The following is a 23,582-nucleotide window of genomic DNA, read 5'->3' on the forward strand; positions in this document are numbered from 1 at the left end:
GCATCCAGTCTCTAACCTATAAAGACTTTTCCCTGCATACTTGTCGCACAAGTTAAATCTTATGTCATTATCCTAAACTTAAATGTTATCAAAGATTAAAATTATATTTTGAGGACGTGATTTCATCAACAATAAATACTTTCTACATCCACCCTCTCCTTTCGAAAAAGACTTCTATTCTTATTCATAGGTTAATTATACATGAATTTTTTTTATCCAAATTATTTTAAAACGGTTATAATGCAACTAATTTCAATAGTAATTAGCTTGATGCCACCTTAGGATTAGATCAAAGGCATTGATGTGGGAATGGACATGAAATGTCTAGCTAGAAAGATACAACCATTAAATTTTTGGACTGTTGAAATTTTCTAAGGCCTTGACATTTCTAAAGTTTGAAAATCTTCAAAAATATTTTTGTTTTTTTAAAATAAACGTACTTCTCATATTTTTTTAAATCTTTTTTAATTGGATGATCTCAGTAACAATACCAAATACATGTTGAGTTATTTTTCAGTTCATGTACAAATTACAAATCTTAAATTATTATATAAAAAATTAATAGTAATTCTTATCATTTTTAATTTTTTTTATCTAAAATATTTCTTTATTTATTCTTAGTCATTCTGTAAAAATATCAGGTAAAAAATTACAATGGCATTTGATAATTTTTTTTTTAAAAAATATTTTAATAATTTTAATGATATGAATAAAAAGAAATGATTTTCTATAAAAAAAAACATTATAAAAGGGTATTAAAAATATATCTACCTATATTACACTATATATACATATGTCCTACTGTGTTCTGAGGTCCAAGAAGAAGCAATCTCGTTCCATTTCAAGCTATCAAGCCGCCGGCACTCACTCGGTCGCCGTTCGGTGTGGCGAATTGATGGCGGCGTGCGAGTCTTGTGTCTCTTGGCCGAGACCTCGGCTGGTGCTCCTCCTCATCCTTGCTTTGCTCCTCTTCCAAGGGAGAGTTGCAGCTCAAACAAATGCTACGACAGACCCAACTGAAGGTTTGTGTAGATGCAAAAGTTCTTTCGATGCTAGTTTATAACTAAAATTGAAGCTGACTGACTACTCATTTGATCATTTGATTTCCTTGATTTGATGATCCAATTACACTATTCAACATTAGTGTTCTTTTGGGTTGGATTTTAGGATGGTACTATTTAATTTTTAATTTGAGCTTGATTCGAGTTTGACTTGAAATTAGTTTAAGTTTGATTTGAATTTGATTGATTTGAATGTTATCGAGTTCTTAATTTGAGTTTGTTGATTATTTAAAGCTTTTACCTTTTAAAATTTATTTGATTGATCAGTCAGTTTGATATTAGAGCTCTTATTTGTTAATTATGAGTGTTTTTAATTTATTTATGAGATATTTTTAAATTTAATAAAAATTTTATTGATGAACATAATTCATAAGTATTATTCCTATATATTATTCATGAATAATTTATATATATATTTTTATAAATATTAATAAATTGAACATATACATCTTTAAATTTATGCTTGTATGTTAAATGAATATAAATAAATTTTTATCAAGTTAAATATTAAATTTACTTGTTTATTTATATTTTAATTGGATTGTTCTGAGTTGATATTAATAATATATAGTGCTAGAAATGAATTGTATGTTTGTGTAAATACTTGGTGCATGTTTGATTCCATAAATACATTTATTTATTAATTTATACAAATTTAATTTAATTTAATTTTTAATATTTTTATTTAAATATAAAAAAACATAGTTCTTTATAAAATTTTATAATCTTAAATTATTTATAATACGTTAAAAATAAACAAATAATAAAAGTTTATAAATATTTAATCTAAATTATGTTAAGCTCGGTAAAAACTTTAATAAATAAAATAAATAAGTTCGATAGTTTGAAGAATTTGTCAAACAGATCAATCGACGATGCACAAAGTTAATTTGTTAAAATTTACCTATAGCGAGATGGAATGGGACAGATCAGATATATGAGTTGAAAAATTTACAATCCAACCAATCCAACTCAATGCGGGTTGCAAGCTAGGTGAGTCAACCTATATATCTATCAAAAAATAAAAAATATAAAATTTTTAAATTTAAATTATATATAGTTTAAACCTATTAAGTTGAACTTTTTAAATTTAAGTTGCAGATTTAGACTGATCAAACTCATTAGTAGATTGAGTTTTCTTTTTAATTTTTAATTTTTAATTTTTAATTTTTTAATCCACGGATCAATCCAAATCTCTGACGGTCTGATCAATGCAGATCATAAACTTAAGCATGTTAGTCTACCGAATTTATTTTAAGATGGATTGATAAAATTTAAAATTTTAATCCACAGCTATAACTGTCTTTTATTATTATTATTATTATTATTATTATTATTATTGTTTTAATGAGAAATTTTAAGTTTACGAAATGGCATTGTAGTTTTGGCATTGAACACGATCCTGGCGAGATGGGGTTTGAGAGCATCATTAGCCTGGAACTTCAGTGGCGATCCATGCACCGGCGCCGCCGTCGACGGGACAGACATCCTCAATCCCAATTTCAACCCAGGAATCAAATGCGTCTGCAGTACTTCCAACAACAGCAGCACCTGCCATATCACTCAGCTGTGCGTCACTGCAATCTTTCTTGGCTCTAGCTGTCTTCGTTTGGTTCTTTTAGTTTCCTGAATCCGTCCATATGTTTCAATCTTTCTTTACAATTCGATACAAGTGATTGAGAAGTTTGCGTTGAAGTGGATAATCAGCCAAATAAACTCTATAATTCTGTCTTTTGTGCATTTGCAGGAAGGTTTATGCGAGCCGTACTGTGGTTGGACGTTTCCCCCAAGAGCTACAGAACCTAACCTACCTCTCTGATCTGTAAGAAACTATTTCTTGTTCTGAAATTGTACGATTTAATTTAATGGTTAGACTCTCCAGAATCTCAAAAATCAATTCACTGGTTTCTGATTTGGATGAATTCTAAGCAACCTTTTTATAGAACCTTTTAAGTTTCATTATCACAGTGCCAGATGCAGTAGAGAGTAGATGGATACGTCTTTGGATACTGAAGCCAAGCCATGTTTCTGATGCGTTTACAAAATTTGTTGATGCTACTGTTTTGTGTTTGGACATATTTTAAAATAGCATGTATAGTTTGTGAAATCATGGGCAGAATCCGACATTCATAAATTATGAGGCAACACAGCTTATACACTAGTGAGAAGAAACTGAGCACCATAAAGAGTGACGGTAACAAGATGAGCTCTACTTTTGCAGAAATTTAGGACAAAACTACTTGACAGGACCTCTTCCAGCATTCCTAGGAAACTTCACTGACATGCAATACTTGTAAGACTCTTTTGCACCTCAAGCATTGTTTTACATCATCTTTTGTATTTAATAAGTTAATTCCATAACCAACAGAAATGTAGGCACCAATGCCTTATCAGGGACGGTACCATCGGAACTTGGGAATCTTCGAAGACTCATCATCATTGTAAACATTTCTTTTAAATTTTCCCTAATATGATGGTTCCTTCAGTCTGCTTGTTCTAATAACAATATGCTCTGCACAAGCTATCTTGTCAGTATACCTTGCACCAGAAAAAGCATGATTAATAATTTAAAATATCTTGATTGCCCTATTTCAAAATTTCTGACAACAAAGGAAAATGCCTCTTGTAGGAGTATTTCTTCAAATAATTTCAGTGGTTCAATCCCTCCTGAGTTCGGAAATCTCACAAACTTAGAACAATGGTTAGATTTGATTAAAGCTTCGAACAAATTATTTTTTTTTCCTACCATTGCGAATAGGTTACAACAATCTCATTCTTCGTCCTTCTAAATGCTGACATGCAGGTACGTAGATAGTTCTGGACTTAATGGTGAGCTACCGCAAAGTCTATCTGATCTCAGAAGTTTGAGGAGAATGCAAGTTTCTTGAAAAGACCAATTTAGATATATGCAGATATTTAGAGTTGTTGCTAACAGTAAGCAATTTGCAACACAATTATTATTTCAGGTGGGCTTCAGACAATAATTTCACTGGAAGAATACCTGATTACATTGGAACATGGACAAACCTAACGGTCTTGTAAGATTTAGTAAACAATTTTAGATTGCTCTTCACCTGCTCAAATATTTGCTTTCATTACATCTCAGGAAAGATACCTACAAACATAACCTTCATTGTATTCTTAAAAATGAAGCCATGTTAACTGTAACTATTTGGAGCTGTCTACATGCTAATTTTCTGCTCTTATGACAGGAGGCTCCAAGGCAATTCCTTTCAAGGTCCAATTCCGTCAAGCTTTGCCAACCTAACTCAATTGACTGATTTGTGAGTGTTCATTTTATGGTTGATGTAGAGCTACAGGATTTGCCCTACACCAATAAGGGATCAAGTTCGTGAAGATTTGCCAGCTATCTATATCTATATATATATTGTTTCATTAGCAAACAAGTAAATTTGCTGGTGCAGGAGAATAGGAGATATCATAAATGGGAGCTCTTCGATGGACTTCATTGCTAATATGACATCTCTGAGTACCTTGTAAGATCCTAGATGACTTTTTGCTTCACAATTGGCCTTACTCTTCTGTCAAGTGAAATAACATCTTATTGTTTAATTTTTCATCTTTAATAGGGTACTACGGAACTGCAAGATTTCTGATACAATTCCATTGAGCTTTGAGAAATATAATAGATTGACACAGTTGTAAGATTCTTGAATCATGTCGGAGCTATTATTAATAAGTCCATTTCAATTCATCTATTCCTGTGCTATGTTTTTATATATGTCATTATTTTCTTGTACAGAGATCTGAGCTTTAACAACATAACTGGCCAAGTTTCTCAGTCCCTCTTCAATTCGAGTTCACTTGCTTTCTTGTGAGAAAAAGTTTCATTACAACTCCAAAATTTATGATTAAGATACTGATTTGGTTAAATTTGAAGTGTTTCAATTTACTTCTTTAATTTTTATTTCATCAGATTTCTTGGCAACAACAGCCTCTCTGGTTCCTTACCTCTGCAAAAGAGCAATGAACTAACAAACATGTATCATGCCTTTATGTGTTTTTACGCAAATTGACTTAATTCTTCCATTTCTTTTAACTATCATTAATTCCATTCATCTATATGGTCCTTAAAAAGTATGCCGTATTGTTTCTTTGCAGAGACTTGTCATACAACCAATTATCAGGAAGCTTTCCATCTTGGGTTAGCCAAGGAAACTTACACGTGTATGTTGAAAGATTGATTTATTATGTTCAGTAAATATAGCAACACTAATTTGAGTAAATATTATCAAATAGAACTTCAGCAAAACTTATTTAGTCTAAGTCCAATATCTAGGTTCAGATTTTATTACCTTAACAATTTCTGCCCTAATCAATAATTGACAAACTTGAAAGCACAATTTCCTTTCCTTTCTATATAGGAATTTGGTGGCAAACAATTTTGTGATTGATGACTCCAACAGCAGGTAATAAAGACAATTTATTCCATATTTTTAGTTTTCTCAATGACAGATTTTTTCTCTCTCAGTATTGAGCATTCTTCCATTGTTTCTTGTGCAGCAACTTGCCTTCAGGACTAAACTGTCTCCAGCGCACTTTTCCATGCCATCGTGGTTTTCCAATCTGTGCGAAGTTATTCAGTCTAATGTTCCAAAGAAGCTGATAAAATATTTCTACATCTCACCTAATCATAATCTTTCGTTTCAGATTCATCCTTTGCGATTAAATGTGGAGGCAGTAGAGCAATAAGAGCTTCTGATAACACTTTGTATGAGGTTGATAATGCAACTCTTACAACTGCATCATACTTTGTGACTGATACAACCAGATGGGGTGTTAGCAATGTTGGCCACTTTGTGGACTCACCTACTCCTGCTTACACAACAAATAGCCAATCTCAATTTGAGAATACTCCAGACCCAGAATTATTTCAAACTGCGAGGTTGTCTCCATCCTCATTGAGATACTATGGTCTTGGTCTTGAGAACGGAAACTATACTGTTAGCCTCCAGTTCGCAGAGACTGCTTTCCCTGACACACCTACTTTCGAAAGTGTGGGTAGAAGAGTGTTTGATATTTATATTCAGGTATGCAAGCCACAATTCCAACTCTTATAGTCTAACAAACAAGTTGATGTTTGTGGAAAACCAAAACAAAAGAAGGAAAAGGAGGATTGAACATTGTCAAGAAATAATATTATGCCTGCATCAGACAATAATAGCATCTCCTCAACATGTGGTGTGCAAATCATGCCTTTTTGATGCAACATTAATCATATCTTACTTCCTAACTAAGATGAAAGATTGTCAGTTTAATAAAAATTTCATTTTACTTAATGAGTTTTTTATTTTGCACTTTCCTGTCTATCATGCCATGACTTCAGAAATATTTAAGCACTGTAATTTGCATAAGGGAGCACTAAGTTAACTTCTCCTGTTTATAAATTATGTTATAGAATGATCTAAAAGAGAGAGACTTCGATATAAGAAAGCTGGCTGGTGGCAGATCCCTAGTAGCTGTATCTAGGGAGTTCACAGTTTCAGTATCAGATAATTTCCTCGAAATCCATTTCTTTTGGGCTGGCAAGGGCACCTGCTGTCAGCCAACACAAGGATATTATGGCCCATTGATTTCAGCTATTAGTGTATCTCCCGGTAGTAACTTGCACAATTTGGCTAGTTTTCTTTTCTTTAACAACTCCTGACATGTTAGTGTTACTATGCAGACTTCAATCCTAGCGTATCAAATAGACTTCCAAGTTCAAAGAAAAATCGTGCAGGTTTGATTGTGGGTGTTTCAGTTGGAGTTGCAGTTTTAGGCTTGTTGGCTATATGTGGAATTATTTTCTTGAGACAAAGACAAAGAAGGTTAAGGGAAGAAGAAGGTAATAGCTGCTTGCAAGTCTGCTGCCATGGATCACCTTGTTTTAGTTAATTGATTGATCCAACTCTTTTGTGCTTTCAGTATTAACAGGACTAGATGTGAAGCCTTTCACCTTCAGTTATGCTGAACTAAGGAATGCAACTGAAGACTTCAGTACCTCTAACATATTGGGGGAAGGAGGGTTCGGCCCGGTGTTTAAGGTTTGTTTTGGATTTACTATCAGAACCTGACCTCTGTTTTGAAAATATCTACTTTATTTGTAGGGGACATTATTTTTTCATCAGTGTCCTTTCTGCTAAATCATCTTGATGAAAATGAGGCAATGCCAAAAAGATATTTGATTGAAACAAATACTCTATCATGCAGGGAAAACTTCAAGATGGAAGAACAATTGCTGTCAAGCTACTTGCAGCAACATCTCATCAAGGAAAGGGGCAGTTCTTGACCGAGATTGCAACTATATCCGCAGTGCAGCATCGAAATCTTGTAAAGTTGTATGGCTGCTGTGTTGAGGAAGACAAGAGGATTCTGGTTTATGAGTACTTGGAGAACAAGAGTCTAGACCAAGCAATTTTCGGTATACTAAGCAAAAGGCATTCAATATATTATACTGTGCATTGCTCCAGTTATCAAACTTTACATGAAGCAACTAGTTAAGAATTAGAATGCTATCAAACATTCATAAGTTTTACAATTCTTAAACTTCAGGGAATCAAGATTAGAAAATGATCATGAAATTTGCAGCTCAATGATAAAGCTTTAGATTTTAATACAACCCACAACTCTCACATGGAACAAGCTTTAATTTCTTTGACCATTCATGGATTGCAGGGAAAAGCAGTTTGCATCTTGATTGGCCAAAACGCTTTGAGATATTGCTTGGTATAGCAAGAGGTCTAGCCTACCTTCACGAGGAGTCAAGAGTGCGTATCGTGCATAGAGATGTGAAGGCTAGTAATATCCTACTTGATGCTGATCTCAACCCGAAAATCTCAGACTTTGGTTTGGCCAAGCTCTATGATGACAAGATGACTCACATTAACACAAGGGTTGCTGGTACAATGTAAGAATTACCACTTTCCTTTCTCCTTTTTGAATGTTTTTCTATAGAATATGTTCTCATTAGAAACATCTTTTTGTTAACCTGTATGTTGTGTTATTATTTTAGTGGATATCTAGCACCAGAGTATGCTATGAGAGGGCATCTAACCGAGAAAGCTGATGTCTTTGCGTACGGAGTGCTAGCTTTGGAGATACTCAGCGGAAGGCCTAACTCTGACCAAACCCTTGAGAAGGACAAGGTTTATCTTCTAGAATGGGTATGCTGACAGACCCTCTTAGAGTGTATCATTACAAACTCTTAATTCTTCTAAATATCTCAGGCTTGGAATCTTCATGACGATAAGCGGGAACTAGAAATTACTGATCCAGAGCTACCAACATTCAATGAGATAGAGGTCCATCGGGTCATTGGAATAGCTCTTCTTTGCACCCAAGCATCACCTTTGCATCGGCCACCAATGTCAAGGGTTGTGGCCATGCTAGTAGGGGATACTGAAGTAGCAGAGGTCACCTCGAAGCCTAGTTACTTGACTGATTGGCAATTCACGGATGGAACCAGCAGTTTCACTGCCAACTACTTTGGTCCTTCAACCCAAAGATCCACAAACACTGAATTTAATTTCACATCTAATGCAAACTCACCGGTTGACTCCGAAAGCAAGCCTTTGACCTCACAATGGTATGCAAACACTGGCATTGAGGAGGGATGATGATTCTTCCTTTCTGGGGAAGTATATGTACTGTCTAAGAGTTTGGTAATGTGAGTGCCATGAGACTATAGCCATTGCCATCAATAGTTAGTTTGTGTCTGAATATTTGCTAAGAAACATCTGAATTCTGTAAGAGAACACTCTTTCTAAGAGAAAAAGAGATGGAGAAGATGACCACTGTTGCAAAAACAAGTGAATACAGAAATACACTGTAAAGTCAAATCTTCATTCTTTGTGTAAAATGATGTTAGATCAAATATTAGACAAACTCAAAAATTTACAGACTTTGGGATTTAAGTTTGTAAGGTACCTTTATTGCTCTCCATCTCCTGACTAATGACTTCTAACCTCTATTCTTCTGAACAGTAATCATATTTACCAATCTTCATCCACAGAATGTATCATATGCTCTAAATTGTCAACTGATGTCTCATTCTGAACAAAGAACTAAATTGTTGATCGATGTCTTATTTCCTTGGCTTCATACATGATAAACCATGCCAACCTGAACAAGGGAAGAGTGTGGGATCCCAAGAGAAACTGCAGGACTGCGGGAATTACGTCGAAGAAACCCGTATATTACATCAATTGTAAACTTTTTGATCCATGGTGAGGATTCATGAGCTACAACACAGGTGTGGCCCATCATGTATGAAACGCCAGCTTCCCTCTCTTCCATCAATTCCCACACCTCTTGTCTCAGTTCTTCTGTTTTTTCAACCAATTTAAACCGCACCTTCTTTCCACCATCAGCAACAATTGCAAGCCCAGCAAGAGCATCCGAGACTGACTCAGATCGTTTAGCAATCGATGGCTTGTCACCGTTGGCTGAAGAATTTCGACCTTCCTGGTCAAGGAATTCTGCAAGCTTAAGCAGCAACTGCTTCTCGAATTCGAAATTGTCTGAACCTCCATCCTTGTAGCCATACCTTACTAGGCATCTAAAGATCCCTTGCTCAGGCTGTCCAATTCTTGTGATTAAGAATCGTTCATGAAGAGGAACTTTTGGTACTGTCAGTGTCTGCAAGCACACGAATACGAGAACTCGATGAAAAGCAGGAAAATTTGTGACAAAGTGGGCAAACATGGGTGGGACTCCATTCATGATGTTGGAGTAGACGAAGCCAACTCCTGGGACTCGAACGAGGCCAAGGCTGGGGCTGCTGCTGAGTATCCTGTCGAGGCTGACCTTGTTTTGAAGCTCGAATTCCCTCTTCTTAACAGTGCCATAGTGCCATGTAAACATTGCCGTCAAGATTGTCAGCGATATAACGAGGGGAAGCCAACCTCCATGACCAACTTTGGCAGCACATGCAGATAAATAGAGAAGTTCCAGAGAACCAAAGGTCAAGGTGAAGAGGAGTGCTAGGAATATCGATCGCTTCCAGACGATAGTGATGATGAGAAACATCAAGCATGTTGTCACCAGCATTACTGTAATCACAGCCAATCCTAAAAGATGGAAGAAAGAAGAAATTATGGATCATTTATCAAAGTTGGAGACTCAGAATGAAGAATAAAGCACCTACCGTATGCATTTCCAATCATTGTAGTATCTCTGAAACCAATGGCGACGATGAGACACAAGAGCATAAGAAGCCAATTCACCTCTGGTATGTAGATTTGCCCATGGATATGGCTCGAGGTGTGTATAATTTTGACACGAGGGAAACATCCCAAAGCTCTACATTGACTGATAATGGAAAAGGTTGCTGAAATGATTGCCTGACTTCCAACAACTGTGGCCAATGTAGCAATGACAAACACCGGCCAGAACACTCTATCTGAATTGAGAATTCAAAAAGACTCAGTGAAATTATGGATGATGCTAGCAACTAAAGAAACAAAGAATCTGAAGTGAACTAAACCTTCATCAGAACACTTTGATTTTAACAACTTCCAGACCAAAGATTAGGCTATGCTTGACTATTTTAAGGTCATTTCTCCTCTTTAAAGGAATAAGTTTTGGAGATAGGAAAACAAGTGTGCTCATTACCAGACCTTCCTCTAGTAAGCTGAGAAATCAAGACTTTTTTTATATCGCAAAAGAGTTGTCAGTTTAAGCACCTGGGAGAGCTTTAAAGAAGCTTTGTTGGAGATCATCTCTGTGCTTGGACAGGAAGGCGGCTTCGCCCATGTATGCAAGAACCAAGCAAGGATATACTACTGCCGTAAATGCTATCTGAAATAATAGTAAATGAGAATCTAGATAAAACTATTTTCGTTTGTCTTTGTTTGTGAGAACAATTAGCTGAATGAAAGAACAATCTTGAAGAACATTTCTACTTACTGAAACTAAAGCAAAGTGAACTACGGACTACAAAAAAAATGCCCTGAGTTTCTTTCACCACAAGGTTGAATTCCCTATCTATTTCTAACTGAAATACAATACAGAGCCAGAAACAACTAGAATTAAGCACATCATGGATGTGATTAAAGATAATTAAGGATAATTGCAGGATAGTAAGTTTCAGATCCAGAACAGTGCATACAACACCTATAATTTCAGTTGAGAAACTTCTAATATCTATAAGTTAGCATCATTCTGATGACTTAACAAATTAACATTCCAAGTGTTATCTTACCCGAATAGAAAGCTTTGAGAAATGCCCAAGGTCAGCAAACATTGCCTCAGCACCTAATAAAGTGCATTTATCATTAGCTAAAAAAATAAATACAACTTGTTTGTAAATTATTTATCGAAGTGACAAACCTGTAACACAAAGGACAAGGCCTCCAAGAGAACTCCACCCATCCTTCCCAGACTTCTTAAAGAACTGATAAATAAAATGTGGTGAGATAGCACGAATAACACCAGGGTTCCACTTAATGGTGTTGTAGATTCCGATAGTACTTATGCAGATAAGCCAAGCGATCAAGATTGGAGAAAACAGAAAACCAATTCGATGAGTTCCATAATGTTGTAGAGCAAACAACCCAATTAAGATGACGCATGAAATAAGAACAGTGTAACCTGCGTGAATAAGAATAAGCCTGTTATATCAGCAGTTGAGTCGACCATGCAACTCTTGGCTGGTAACCATGCAATAGCAAAAGACAAAATTTACTTAAACAGAGAGTAGTTTGTCATCTTTAAGAAAACTGCTATATGTACCCTACCTTTAGTCAACGCAAAACAGCTGAAGCCAAAATATTATTTTTTTTCAAAACAAATTCAATACTGTAATGAGCCATGTTTTGATGAATTGTTAGTGCTGTGCTGGTCTTCTGTGTTGTACGTGAGCACAAGTGTGTGAGAGACAGAGAGGAGAGGCAGAGAAAAAGGCCATGCTCTTACCTTCATGAAGACCTGGAAGCTTAATTCTGAGTCCAGAAACAGCTGAAACAACTAGAGAAACATGAAAAAAATGTCAGTTCAAATTATAGAATTTACTTTCATGCAAATGCCTCTAACTGCAATCCTATCTGCTGTTTTTTTCTCAAAAAGAAAACCTCAGAAACTCTAATACTAAACTGATCCACTAGTATGTTCTTAATCTTTTTCTTTACTTTTTACTATTGAAAACGTCAAACAGACAATTCACATAAGTATCTCTAAAGTTAGTTTCATAAAGAAAACACTAGAATCGACAACTTCTATTGTTGATGTCATTTTGAAGGAAACCAAGGTGTTATTTTTTAGATTCTTGTTTCTTTTCTCCAGAACCACTTCAGGCGTTTTGCTAATGCTGACAATGATCAAGAACTCATCTTGCGAAATTTCTACTTTAATCAGCTTCAGAATTTTACTCAATTGTTTAGACCATAAAGCAGCATTTCACAGGAATCCGACTGTACCTGAGATTGTCGGGGTCAAACAACCGTCGCCGATGACCATACTTGTCCCTAATAGCGTAAATAGTAGTAGCAAAAGTCGAGAAGTCTGATTCTTCTCGAGAAATTTCTTTATCCGTAAACTTGTTCGAGTTTCCTCACGGTCAGTTTCAAGCTCGTAAGCAGTCAGGTGCTCATGTGCAGCATGGGATGTACTCGACAATCCAATCTTTGAATGCCGGGACATTAATGAATACAGAGCAAAGGTCCCGCCTGTATACAACCGAGAAAATGAAGATGGAAGACCCAAGTATACTGGACAATTTTGAAATATAGTAATTACCTTCACCATTATCATCTGCCCCGAGCACCAAGATGATGTACTTGCAGAGAGCGATGAGAGTGAGACTCCAGAAAACTACAGAAAGAACGCCTAGAATCTCAGCATCCTCTTCATGAAGGCGTAGCCTGCCCGAGAAGGTGCTCTTGAAGACATAAATAGGAGAGATGCTTAAATCGCCATACACGACACCAAAACTCTGGTAGGCCAATAAAAGCGTGGTTCTGTATGATTTCTACAGGCAGTAAGAGTTAGTGACAGAAATCCAGACCCAAAGATGGCTCGTCAACAGTGCAGCAAAAGTCATCAGAACGGAGTAAATGCATTGAAACAACAGTGGAATGGCCAGAAACATGTACGTGATTTATTCACGAAGAATAAAAGTAATAATGCCAAAACCTCGTGATATATTCTCAAACACAAATCAAAAAACCTTTTTTTATTTGAACAAAAAAAGACAGAAATTCGGCAAACTCTGTTCTATTCTGATAGAGAACAGCAATATGTACAATTAATACAAGAAAATAGAGCCAGAGGACAAATCGAATTTGTACTATAGAGCAAATAAATCTCTATTGACATCTGCAATCAAAATCCCTAACCAAAAAGGCATTAAGAAGACCACTTCGGTTCCTGTTTCCATTAAAAAGCATCGAAAAAATATATATATCCAGACCTCCCAAATCCTTGAATCTCCAAAAAGTTCAAATTTTTGGGTGTTCCAAAAAACGCCGGAAAGCAAAAAGGCGACGAGAAACGCCAAGAGGAAGAAAACAAAAAAAAACCAAAAGAACCAGAAATAAACTCACTGACGACCGGCTTTCCGAGACCCTAGATTGGCTCTCGAAATCCATCCCTCCCCCTCCTCGCCGTCCGCCTGCGCCAGAATCTTCCACCGCCTCCGCTGAAATCCTCAACAAGGGCATCCAAAATCTTCTACTTTTTCAAAAGAAACTAGAAATCCGCGATGATAACGAGACCGGACGCAGCGTGGGAACAGTTACGGAGGAGGAGGAGGCCAGAACTGGCGCCTGCTTTGCTCGAACTGGATGCGGAGAGGAGAGCGCCAAAACGTTTCGGTCTCCGTCGCGCGTGGTTTTTTTTGGCCTTCGTTTGTCTCATTCAACTCTACGTGTGTGACTTCTCTCTCTCTCTTTATTAGAGCTTAATGCACTAATTCGAACGGAATTAATTTTCTAATATTTAAATAAATTTAACATAAATTTTGATTTTTTTGAAAAAAACATCTTTATTTATTAATATCTAAAAAGATTCTTCTGTAAAAAAAATAGAATCTGCCACCTAACAGTTTCACACGGTCGATCCCATGTCATTTGTAAGAAGATAAATTTAAGAAGGTTAAAACTTAGCAAAATAACTCCTCCTTTAGTTAAAATTATTTCATACCCTAAACATACTTTTGGCTCCTTTAGTTAAAACTATTTTAAGATTAAACACTAATAGATTGGTTTTATAATAAATTTAGCACACTATTATAGCAATAAATTTTTAGCCTAATCAAACCAAATCGAGTTGTTATGTTTTGCTTGAAATTATTTTTGAAAGTCATAAACTACATTTAATCATATTACGATGCTAGTCGCTAGATTTCGAGTTAGAGTAGTTTTATTTGTGTTCATTGGCTAGCACAATTAAACATGTGAAAAGGGTCATATATAGCATTCCCACAACGATTTAAAAGGAGATAGATTATAGTGACCCAACAATCTCTTCAGGTTAGAGATTTTATTTATCAAAGAATTATATTCTTCCACAGATTCGATCTATGTTTTCATATAACAATTTATCATCTGAGTATCAACTCGACTATGCTCACGAGGACATTAGCACAATTAAACATGATAATACAATGGCATAGTCACGTGAGGACGGGAAGGGACGACCACCCCGTCTAAAAATTTTTAAAAATTTTAAATTATTTGTAAGTTTTTAGAGTTAAATAATTTAATTTTGAAAGTGTTGATATATTATAATTATAAAATATAATTTTTAGAAAATTTTATTTGAATTCTTTTTTCTTAGAAATATAATTAGATGGTTTAAATGTTAATAAATATTCCAAAATCTATCTAATAATCTTCACTGATAATTATAATATAAAACGTGTTAAGCGGATATTAATTATTTTTCTTTGGAGAAAATTTGCAACGCTCACGTGTTTGACATTGCTAACAAGAAACTTGACCGAAACAAGAAAGAGACACAAAGAAAGCTACCTTTTTGTTTTTATTCCTCTTTGGTTTCTTTGGATGGTAACATAAACCTATTTCTTAAACAAAATTGATGTAATCTTTTCACCAATATCTTGACAAATCCACAATTAATTAGGTGTTTAAGGACATAAAGATATATATTATAACAATTTATGATTAAAACAAATTGAAATTTTGTGACTCTGAGTTGTATACTTTTGTTCTCTATAGTACAAAAATGGTCCCTTGGTGGATTAGGGTGGAAAAAAATTCAAAGCATCAACATCAAGATGCTCATATATTTTTTTGTATCATTTCTTCGATGAGGTTTCCCGCATCAAGAGCTATCATAGAAGACTAGACTCGCATAAAATTCAATAGAACTATAATACTTCTATTCGAAGAAAAGGATCGTACGGTTCACGCGAGAGTCCTAACTGGTGGTGTCGGAGCCACCTCCCCACCAACTTCCCCCAACCAGAAAAGAGAAAATTGAAGATTCAACGGGGGGAAACTCATGCAATTTTACAAGTGTGCACATTCACTATTTTGAAAAAGCCATGACTAAGTTTTCGATTGAGAGACGAAACATGTCAATTTTTGACTTCTAGGTTGCTCCTCCTCCATGAATGGTAAGGTTTTGTTCTCTTATCTTATCTTGATCTTGCTTTCAACTGAAGAAACCACAAATTTCAGGAATTATCAGTTATCTATTGCGATAAATATCTTGATCTCACAACTTAGGCCAAGTCAAGCACAACTTGGACACAAGCTAGGCTCCACTTGACTTAAACGAAGCACGAGCATGACTCCCTGACCAACTCTAAACGGGAGGACTTGAGTCCGGGCATGATTATTAAGTATACTATATCATCGATAAGAAATGAATTCTCATCCAAATCCATGTCTCTGTCAAAGAGAATCAGATGCAAGAATGTGATCCAAATTTGTCTGATGTATGGCAAAGATCTCAAGTTGAGAAACCAAATTGAAGTCCATAACTCCTACTCCTTATTCTTTATCTTATCACCATGCTCATGGCATATATGCCCTGCTCATATCACAACTATCAACAGGACAAACAAAGATCACTCAGACCAAATCAGTGATATGATCTGGCATCAACAGGAAGAAGAAGAAGAAGAAGAAAAAAAGTGTTTACAAATGGTTGCGGCATGTTATTCGATTGCAAAGCTATCTGATTCTCTAAGTACCTAGTCCTTTTCAATCAGCAAACCACTCCTTTTTCATTGAAAGTTTCATTGCAAAGGTATAAGATTCCCTAAACCGATTGCTAGGTGGGTAGTCGACCGTGTCAATCAGCTATTAAACTTTTTGTACTCCATCCAATTGATTATCAAAAATCTATAATGATAAAAAATATATTGAACTTGATTTAAAGTGTTTCTGAAATGTCTCAAATTTAGGATTCTAATCTTAATACCTCAATTTGTATTTGAGAGTATGGTTACACTCAGAAGGATATAAGAAATGCAATGATCTTAATTTGAAATCATTTTAAGATGTATAAGGTCATCAGTGAGTTTTGATTAGAACTCACTGATGACTTGAAGCACATGTGAAATACTTTAAATCAAATTTATTGCACTCATTGCATCCTTTTGAGTGTAACTATGCTTTAAATATGGGTTTTATGATTTAGATAGAGAGTTGTGAGTTTTTAAAATTAACACAGTCTTAAAATATTTTGTCATAAGTTCATTAGAGGACCCGCGCCTATCATATTTACTCATCAATACTATCAAAGGATTTTTAGGACTTCTCTAATTTAGATCATGTTAAAATTTTAAAATTTTAGATATTGTAGGGTCATAAGCGAATTTTGACCAAGCTCATATATAACGTTACTAAAGAGAGAGTTGTGAGTTTTTTAAAATTATCACAACCTTGAGATAATTTGACACAAATCATTAAAAGGTTTAGGCGTGTCATACTTACTCACCAATACCACCAAAAAAATTTTAGGATTCTCTAAGTTCAAAGCATACAAAATTTTAAAATTTTGGATACTATAAGTCATCAATAAGTTTTAGTCAAAATTCACTGATAACGTTAGACACGTCAAAAACACTTCAAATCAATTTCATTACACTCCTTATATCCTCTTGAGTGTAATTGTGTCCTCAGACATCGATTTCACAGCTTAGTAGAGAGTTTGTGGGTTTCTGAAATTGACAGAACCTTGAGATGTTTTATCATGAGCTCATTAGAGGACTTAGGTCTGTCATACTCACTCACTAACACCATTAAAGAATCTAGGATTTCCCTAATTCAAGTCACGTTAAGATTTTGAAACTTTAGACACTATAGGGTCTTCAGTGAGTTTTGATCAAAACTCATTAATGACCTTATACACACAGAAACACTGCAAACTAAGCTCATTGCAGTTCTTATAGCTTTCTGAGGGTAATCATGCTCTCACACATGGATTAGTGGATTAAATTTGAGACACTTTAGAAACATTTCAAACCAAGTTCATTGCACTCTTTATTGTTATAAATTTTTGACAGTCAACTAACACAGTCGATTGGTGTACACAAATGAAACATGGGAAGTTTAGCGGTCAACTGCTACTACATCATCAAAAGGAGTATAATAAAAAATAGATATACATATTGATAAATACTAAACTATTAGAAATGTGAATGAAAAGAGAGGTGGAATGGATGAAAGATGCCTTAATTGTGAATGAAACTTTAGTCTCACATTGGAAGTTTGAAGACTTCAATGTTGGTTTATATTGTTGCCCAAGCATGTATGTTGTGAACATATGCATGAGGCGAGGTTGTCTTTTAAGCGTGGGTGTGTAGGGGATTGCAAATATAGGGTCCAAATTGCATTGGCTAAGTTGACTCAAATGTAACAGAAGCATTAATGTGCGTCAATTGAAATGGTCGACCAATGGTTGGTGTTTCACGATTAGCAAATATAAGATTGTCATTTGGCCGATTGTTGTAGCAGAAGAATGGAGCACCTATATACGGAGTCCATGATCTTGAACAACAAGAGGAGAAGCAAAAGTAAGAAACATTCATTCACTGTGATTCTTCATTTTTTACTCTCTATCGTGCATCTTTTACTTGACAGACTACTTGTGATAGCCTTCGGATACCATCTCAGTTCGCCGCGACCACCAGTGCTTGATGTGGATTGCGATTTTGCCATTGTATCCTCAAAAATAGATTACCTATGACAACTTTGAAGCACTACCAGAGGTGAGGCAAATATGTTTTAAGGAATCCGTGTTGAACACAGACATGGACTTCTCTATTTCTGATCACTCAGAAACTCAATTGGACTTGAGATTGCTTCCCAAGTACTCAACAATGCTATCTCGACTCGATGCACAAGCAGCGGCAACCCACTCTGTCAACTCAGTAGTCGGACAACGAGTCCACTCGGCGTCACTCGGAAGGTACCTGAGAACTCGACGGGAGTGCTCGGGCGATGTTCTCTCTCGACTAAACTCAATAGTCGGGCAACCAGTCTACTCAGTTAACTCAGAGTTCGGACAACTCAACACTCAGCAAACTCAGCCAACCCGACACTTGGTAGCTCGATTGACTCTGCTGTCAGTAACTCGGATCTCAACCTACTCGGCCAACGGAACTTAGCGTGTCCCTCTCAGGAAGCACTCAGAGTAGCTCAGCCGAACTAAGAGCCTACCTTGCAGTTTGAGACTATCCGCTCAAGCTACTCAACAAATAAGTTGAAATTAAATTTCAATTTCAATTCAACTATTTCAATTCAATTTCAATTTCATTGAAAGTTTCATCGCAAAGGTATCTGATTCCCTAAACCGATTGCTAGGTGGGTAGTCGACCGTGTCAATCAACTATTAAACTTTTTGTACTCCATCCAATTGATTATCAAAAATCTATAATGATAAAAAATATAATGAACTTGATTTAAAGTGTTTCTGAGATATCTCAAATTTAGTATTCTAATCTTAATACCTCAATTTTTTTTTGAGAGTATAGTTACACTCTTCTGCAGAGTATAGTTACACTTAGAAGGATGTAAGAAGTACAATGAACTTAATTTGAAGTCATTTTAAGATGTCTAAGGTCATCAGTGAATTTTGATTAAAACTCACTGATGACTTTAAGCACATGTGAAATACTTCAAATCAAATTTATTGCACCTATTGCATCCTTTTGAGTATAACTATGGTCTCAAAAATGGGTTTCATGATTTAGATAGAGAACTATGAGTTTTTAAAATTAACACAGTCTTATAATATTTTATCATGAGTTCATTAGAGAACCTATGTCTATCATACTTATTCACCAACACTACCAAAGGATTCTTAGGACTTCTCTAATTTGGACCATATTAAAATTTTAAAATTTTAGATATTGTAGGGTCATAAGCGAGTTTTGACCAAAACTCATATATAACGTTACTAAAGAGAGAGTTGTGAGTTTTTTAAAATTATCACAACCTTGAGATAATTTGACACAAGCTCATTAAAAGATTAAGACGTGTCATACTTACTCATCAATACCACCAAAAGATTTTTAGGATTCTCTAAGTTCAGAGAATACAAGATTTTGAAGTTTTGGATACTATAGAGTCATCAACAAGTTTTAGTCAAAATTCACTGATAACGTTAGACACCTCAGAAACACTTCAAATCAATTTCATTACACTCCTTATATCCTCTTGATTGTAATTGTGTCCTTAGACAACGATTTCACAGCTTAGATAGAGAGTTTGTGGGTTTCTGAAATTGACAGAACCTTGAGATGTTTTATCATGAGCTTATTAGAGAACCTAGGTCTGTTATACTGACTCACTAACACCATTAAAGGATCTTAGGATTCTCCTAATTTAGTCCATGTCCAAATTTAAATTTTTGGACACTACAGGGTCCTCAGTGAGTTTTGGTTAAAACTCATTGATGATCTTAAACATTTCAAAAACATTGCAAACCAAGCTCAATGCACTCTTAGCTCAATGCACTCTTTATCATTATAGATTTTTGACAAACACAGTCGATTGGAGTCCACAGATGAAACATGAAAAGTTTAGCAGTCGACTGCTACTGCATCATTAGAAGAAGTATAATAAAAAATAGAAATACATATTGATAAATACTAAACTATTAGAAATGTGAATAGAAAGAGAGATGGAATGGATGAAAGAGGACTTTATTGTGAATGAGACCTTAGTCCTACATTGGAAGTCTTAGACTTCAATGTTGGTTTATATTATTGCCCAAATATGTATGTTGTGAATATATGCATAGGGAGAGACTCTCTTTCAAGTGTGGGTGTGCAGGGGGTGTAAATATAGGGCCCAGATTGAACTGGCCCAAGTTAATTTATGTGCAAACATGACCTGTGTGTATCGAATGTTGAATCGGTCAGAGCAAAATTTGCGCAAGTGAATGAATCAGCATTGACTCACGACAACCTCAAAGCACCGTCGGAGGTAGGGCGAATATGTTTTAAGGAATCTACATTGAACGCAGATATTGACTTCTCTATTTCTGATCACTCGAACTCGGGATTGCTTCCTGAGTACTCAACAATGCTCTCGTGACTTGATGCATAAGCAGTGCGACCCACTCAGTCAACTCAGTAGTTGGACAACGGGTTCACTCGGCGTCACTCGAAAGGTACTTGAGAACTCAGCGGAAATGCTCAGGCGACCTAACACTCAAGGGACAACAGTAGTTGGGCGACGTTCTCTCCCGACTAGACTCAGTAGTCAAACAACTAGTCTACTTGGCTAACTTAGCGTATGGGCGACTCAACACTCGGCAAGCTCGACCAACCCGACACTCGATAGCACGACCGACTCTACTATCAGCAACTCAGATCTCAACCTACTCAACTAACAGAACTTAGCATCTCTCTCGGGAAGCACTCAGCATAGCTCGGCCAAACCAGGAGCCTAGCTATCTGGCAGTTGGAAATTATCCGCTCAAATCACTCAATAGGTAAGTTGAAGTTAAATTTTGATTTTAATTCAACTATTTCGTCTCCCTCTATCTCCAACAACAAGATTGTCAAACATAAACTTGGTTACGCAGTTTAAAATTTTGAAAAACTTAGCTACACGATTCACTAAATTATTGAAGTTTCAGAGACAAAAGTCAACCTTGCTGTGCAAGTTTCAGAGACACGATGACAATATCCATGGCCAGAAACGTGGTCTTTGAAGTAACAAAACAGCCACAAGATCTTCAACGCTGTAAATCTAGAAACCGAAAGCAGTTTGTGGCAGCAATTGGCTGACTAAGGCACCACAGATCTATCTAACTTGTTGGAGATCTTTCACCAAACAGTCCAAGAGAATATGTTGAATCATTTATGAACCACAAAATACAGGAGAAATAATTAAGAGATGCAAAAATCTGTGTCACATGTGTTGAATTCAGCAGAAGAGTCTTGCCAATGATTTTCTTTGAGTGTGCTGCTTGAACACATGAAATATATATTGTATATGGAGATTCCAGTTTTGGAGGTCATTTTCACAAATATTGATTCAGATGAAATGGATGTGGAATGATATTCAGCTTCTGCAGCAGCTAAAGCATTCCTGATAACATGTCTGTCAATCAAAGATCTGAATTGTCGCATATTTCAATAAAAATGGAATTCGTCACCCCAGTGACCTCATACGGTCGGTCCTAATCATTTGTGAGGAGATAAATCGAAAAGCTACAGTTGATCACTACGGGGATGGCATTGTCTCGACTTTGTCAAGATTCGATCCTTATCCACTTTAGCAAGTCTGTCCCGCACTAACCAACTCAGGCATACCCCGGGGGCACCGAATTGCCACACAATGTCATATCAAAATGGTCTATTTGATATGGATTCCATTTGAAATCATGAGGTCTAGTATTACAGTTTAGCATAAAGTATTTCAAATATAATCATGATATTTTTGTATCATCACAAGGACAAGTTGAAAATTAACATATACAAATTACATTTCATATAATTTTCATATTTCACATTAATATCTTGATCTATGTCATTAATGACATGGTATTGTAATTACTATTATTAGAGAAATTCTCCATAATCATATTAAGCGATAGTAGTAAAAGACATTATATTACTTGAAAAAAATATATCTCATAAGGTTACTATCAAAAGATGTCTCTAACGCAACTAAAGGTGAACCTTAAGCGATGGAAGAGTTATGCGAGAACCATGCCTTAAAAAGCTAGACGACAAAAATTATTAGAAAATTAATTTTAATAATTAATAAATTAAATAGGGATAAGATAATTATTTTGTGAATAGATTATTGTCGTAAATTAATTTCTTAAGTGAATGAAAAATTAATGTCTAATGAAGAATTGATCCGGTATGAAATGTTTACTTGTACACACAAGCTACCATAGTAATTTGATTAATTAAATAATTAATCAATTAATTGATATATAACAACAAATTTAATTAATTGATAATATGAATATATGGGTTGTATTGATTAAAAGACATGCCCATAACTTGTTACCTCTTAAAAGAAACCCTTAATTTGTCCTTTGGGAATAACCCTTCATCCTTATAAAAATCTCTGTCCTTTCATTCAAATCATTCAATTCAACTCAAATTATGAAATCTCTTCTTCTCGAGGTTTCTTCTCACTCCACTCTTAAGAGTTTTAAGGTTTCAAAAGTTTGTTGAGGTTTGAAATTTGGAGTACTCTTATTTTGAGACATAGGTCATTGTATCTTGGGAGACGATTACTGATAAATCATAAATATTTGGATGGGACAATATCATCTTAGACCTAGCCTTCACCTCAACCTTTATATATATATATTTTTTATCAATATAGATAGGGATAAGCTTACCTTAAGGGGTGTATCAATATCTACATGGATAACTCAACGATCAATGAGATAATTATGTCGGTAATGATAGTACCAATTAAGAAGGAAACATCTATTATTTGAAGGGTGTCTCATTAACCGAAAGGGTATGTTGAGAGTATAAATGGGACAAGATCCATTTCGAGCTCCATCGGATCAAGTAGTTACTCATTGTCGAGCTATACTGACCGGACCCAACTGTTGGATTAACACCGTCCATTGATCCATTAATCCATAAAGTCCAACAAGATGATCTATAAATTACCTTGAGACTGAGGAGCTTGCTAAGGGTGTTGAGGAGGACAACTAGGCGAGCACGCACCCTAGCAAGAGACTCTTGGCTAAGGGTGACTATAAGAGTGTGTTTGGTTTACGGTAATCATGCACACATTTCGGATTAGATTTTTGGATTGCTGACGTTTTGTGATGCAATGGAAATGATTCATTACCTAAACCAAATAAAATTTTTTGTTGATAATCTTGATGAATATCTAAGATTACCAATGGTAATCTTCAATCAAATACACCCTAAAAGTGTTAAGAGACCCTTACTATCAACAAAGCACATTATTAGTGGTAAAGAATACAAAGAGCTAGCGATAACAATTCTCATCGATATCACTGGCAATTTGGAGAATTATTTTACGAGGATTCTCTTAATTATTTGAATTGCTACAAGAATATCTCCTTTTTTTTTAAAAAAAAAAGAATTTT

General features: G+C 35.4%; 2 protein-coding genes across 2 annotated transcripts; one reads left to right on the forward strand and one right to left on the reverse strand.

The window, feature by feature from the left end:
* Positions 1–892: 892 nt before the first annotated feature.
* On the forward strand, positions 893–8,955 carry LOC141844750 (putative LRR receptor-like serine/threonine-protein kinase At1g56140). Its single transcript, XM_074732744.1, has 24 exons — positions 893–1,022; positions 2,444–2,630; positions 2,809–2,883; positions 3,283–3,354; positions 3,430–3,502; positions 3,674–3,762; positions 3,865–3,936; positions 4,028–4,099; positions 4,274–4,345; positions 4,487–4,558; positions 4,652–4,723; positions 4,825–4,896; positions 4,999–5,064; positions 5,184–5,249; positions 5,447–5,491; positions 5,586–5,650; positions 5,733–6,112; positions 6,481–6,679; positions 6,751–6,909; positions 6,990–7,108; positions 7,275–7,485; positions 7,740–7,971; positions 8,077–8,227; positions 8,291–8,955. Exons 1-24 carry the CDS (start codon positions 896–898, stop codon positions 8,678–8,680), a joined length of 3,138 nt encoding a protein of 1,045 aa, XP_074588845.1. The 5' UTR covers positions 893–895; the 3' UTR covers positions 8,681–8,955.
* Positions 8,956–9,151: 196 nt separating this feature from the next.
* On the reverse strand, positions 9,152–13,906 carry LOC141844749 (putative potassium transporter 13). Its single transcript, XM_074732743.1, has 9 exons — positions 13,604–13,906; positions 12,798–13,029; positions 12,479–12,727; positions 11,979–12,029; positions 11,394–11,654; positions 11,266–11,318; positions 10,748–10,862; positions 10,210–10,464; positions 9,152–10,132 (listed from the first exon to the last, which is right to left on the reverse strand). Exons 1-9 carry the CDS (start codon positions 13,718–13,720, stop codon positions 9,162–9,164), a joined length of 2,304 nt encoding a protein of 767 aa, XP_074588844.1. The 5' UTR covers positions 13,721–13,906; the 3' UTR covers positions 9,152–9,161.
* Positions 13,907–23,582: the final 9,676 nt, after the last annotated feature.

Source organism: Curcuma longa, chromosome 14 (assembly GCF_044706935.1).
Source record: "Curcuma longa cultivar G26 ecotype Majalengka, Jawa Barat chromosome 14, ITB_CL_G26_1.1, whole genome shotgun sequence".
In the NCBI taxonomy this organism is placed as follows: Eukaryota; Viridiplantae; Streptophyta; class Magnoliopsida; order Zingiberales; family Zingiberaceae; genus Curcuma; species Curcuma longa.

What these genes read in the sequence shown, in the direction of transcription:
- LOC141844750 (XM_074732744.1), top strand. Translation starts at nt 896, where the DNA reads ATGGCGGCGTGCGAGTCTTGTGTCTCTTGGCCGAGACCTCGGCTGGTG. An exon ending in TGGACAAACCTAACGGTCTT is followed by an intron (nt 4,100 to 4,273) that starts GTAAGATTTAGT and finishes CTCTTATGACAG; the next exon opens with GAGGCTCCAAGGCAATTCCT. An exon ending in TCGAGTTCACTTGCTTTCTT is followed by an intron (nt 4,897 to 4,998) that starts GTGAGAAAAAGT and finishes TTATTTCATCAG; the next exon opens with ATTTCTTGGCAACAACAGCC.
- LOC141844749 (XM_074732743.1), bottom strand. Translation starts at nt 13,720, where the DNA reads ATGCCCTTGTTGAGGATTTCAGCGGAGGCGGTGGAAGATTCTGGCGCA. An exon ending in TCTCGGAAAGCCGGTCGTCA is followed by an intron (nt 13,030 to 13,603) that starts GTGAGTTTATTT and finishes TACTGCCTGTAG; the next exon opens with AAATCATACAGAACCACGCT. An exon ending in AATGATTGGAAATGCATACG is followed by an intron (nt 10,133 to 10,209) that starts GTAGGTGCTTTA and finishes TCCATCTTTTAG; the next exon opens with GATTGGCTGTGATTACAGTA.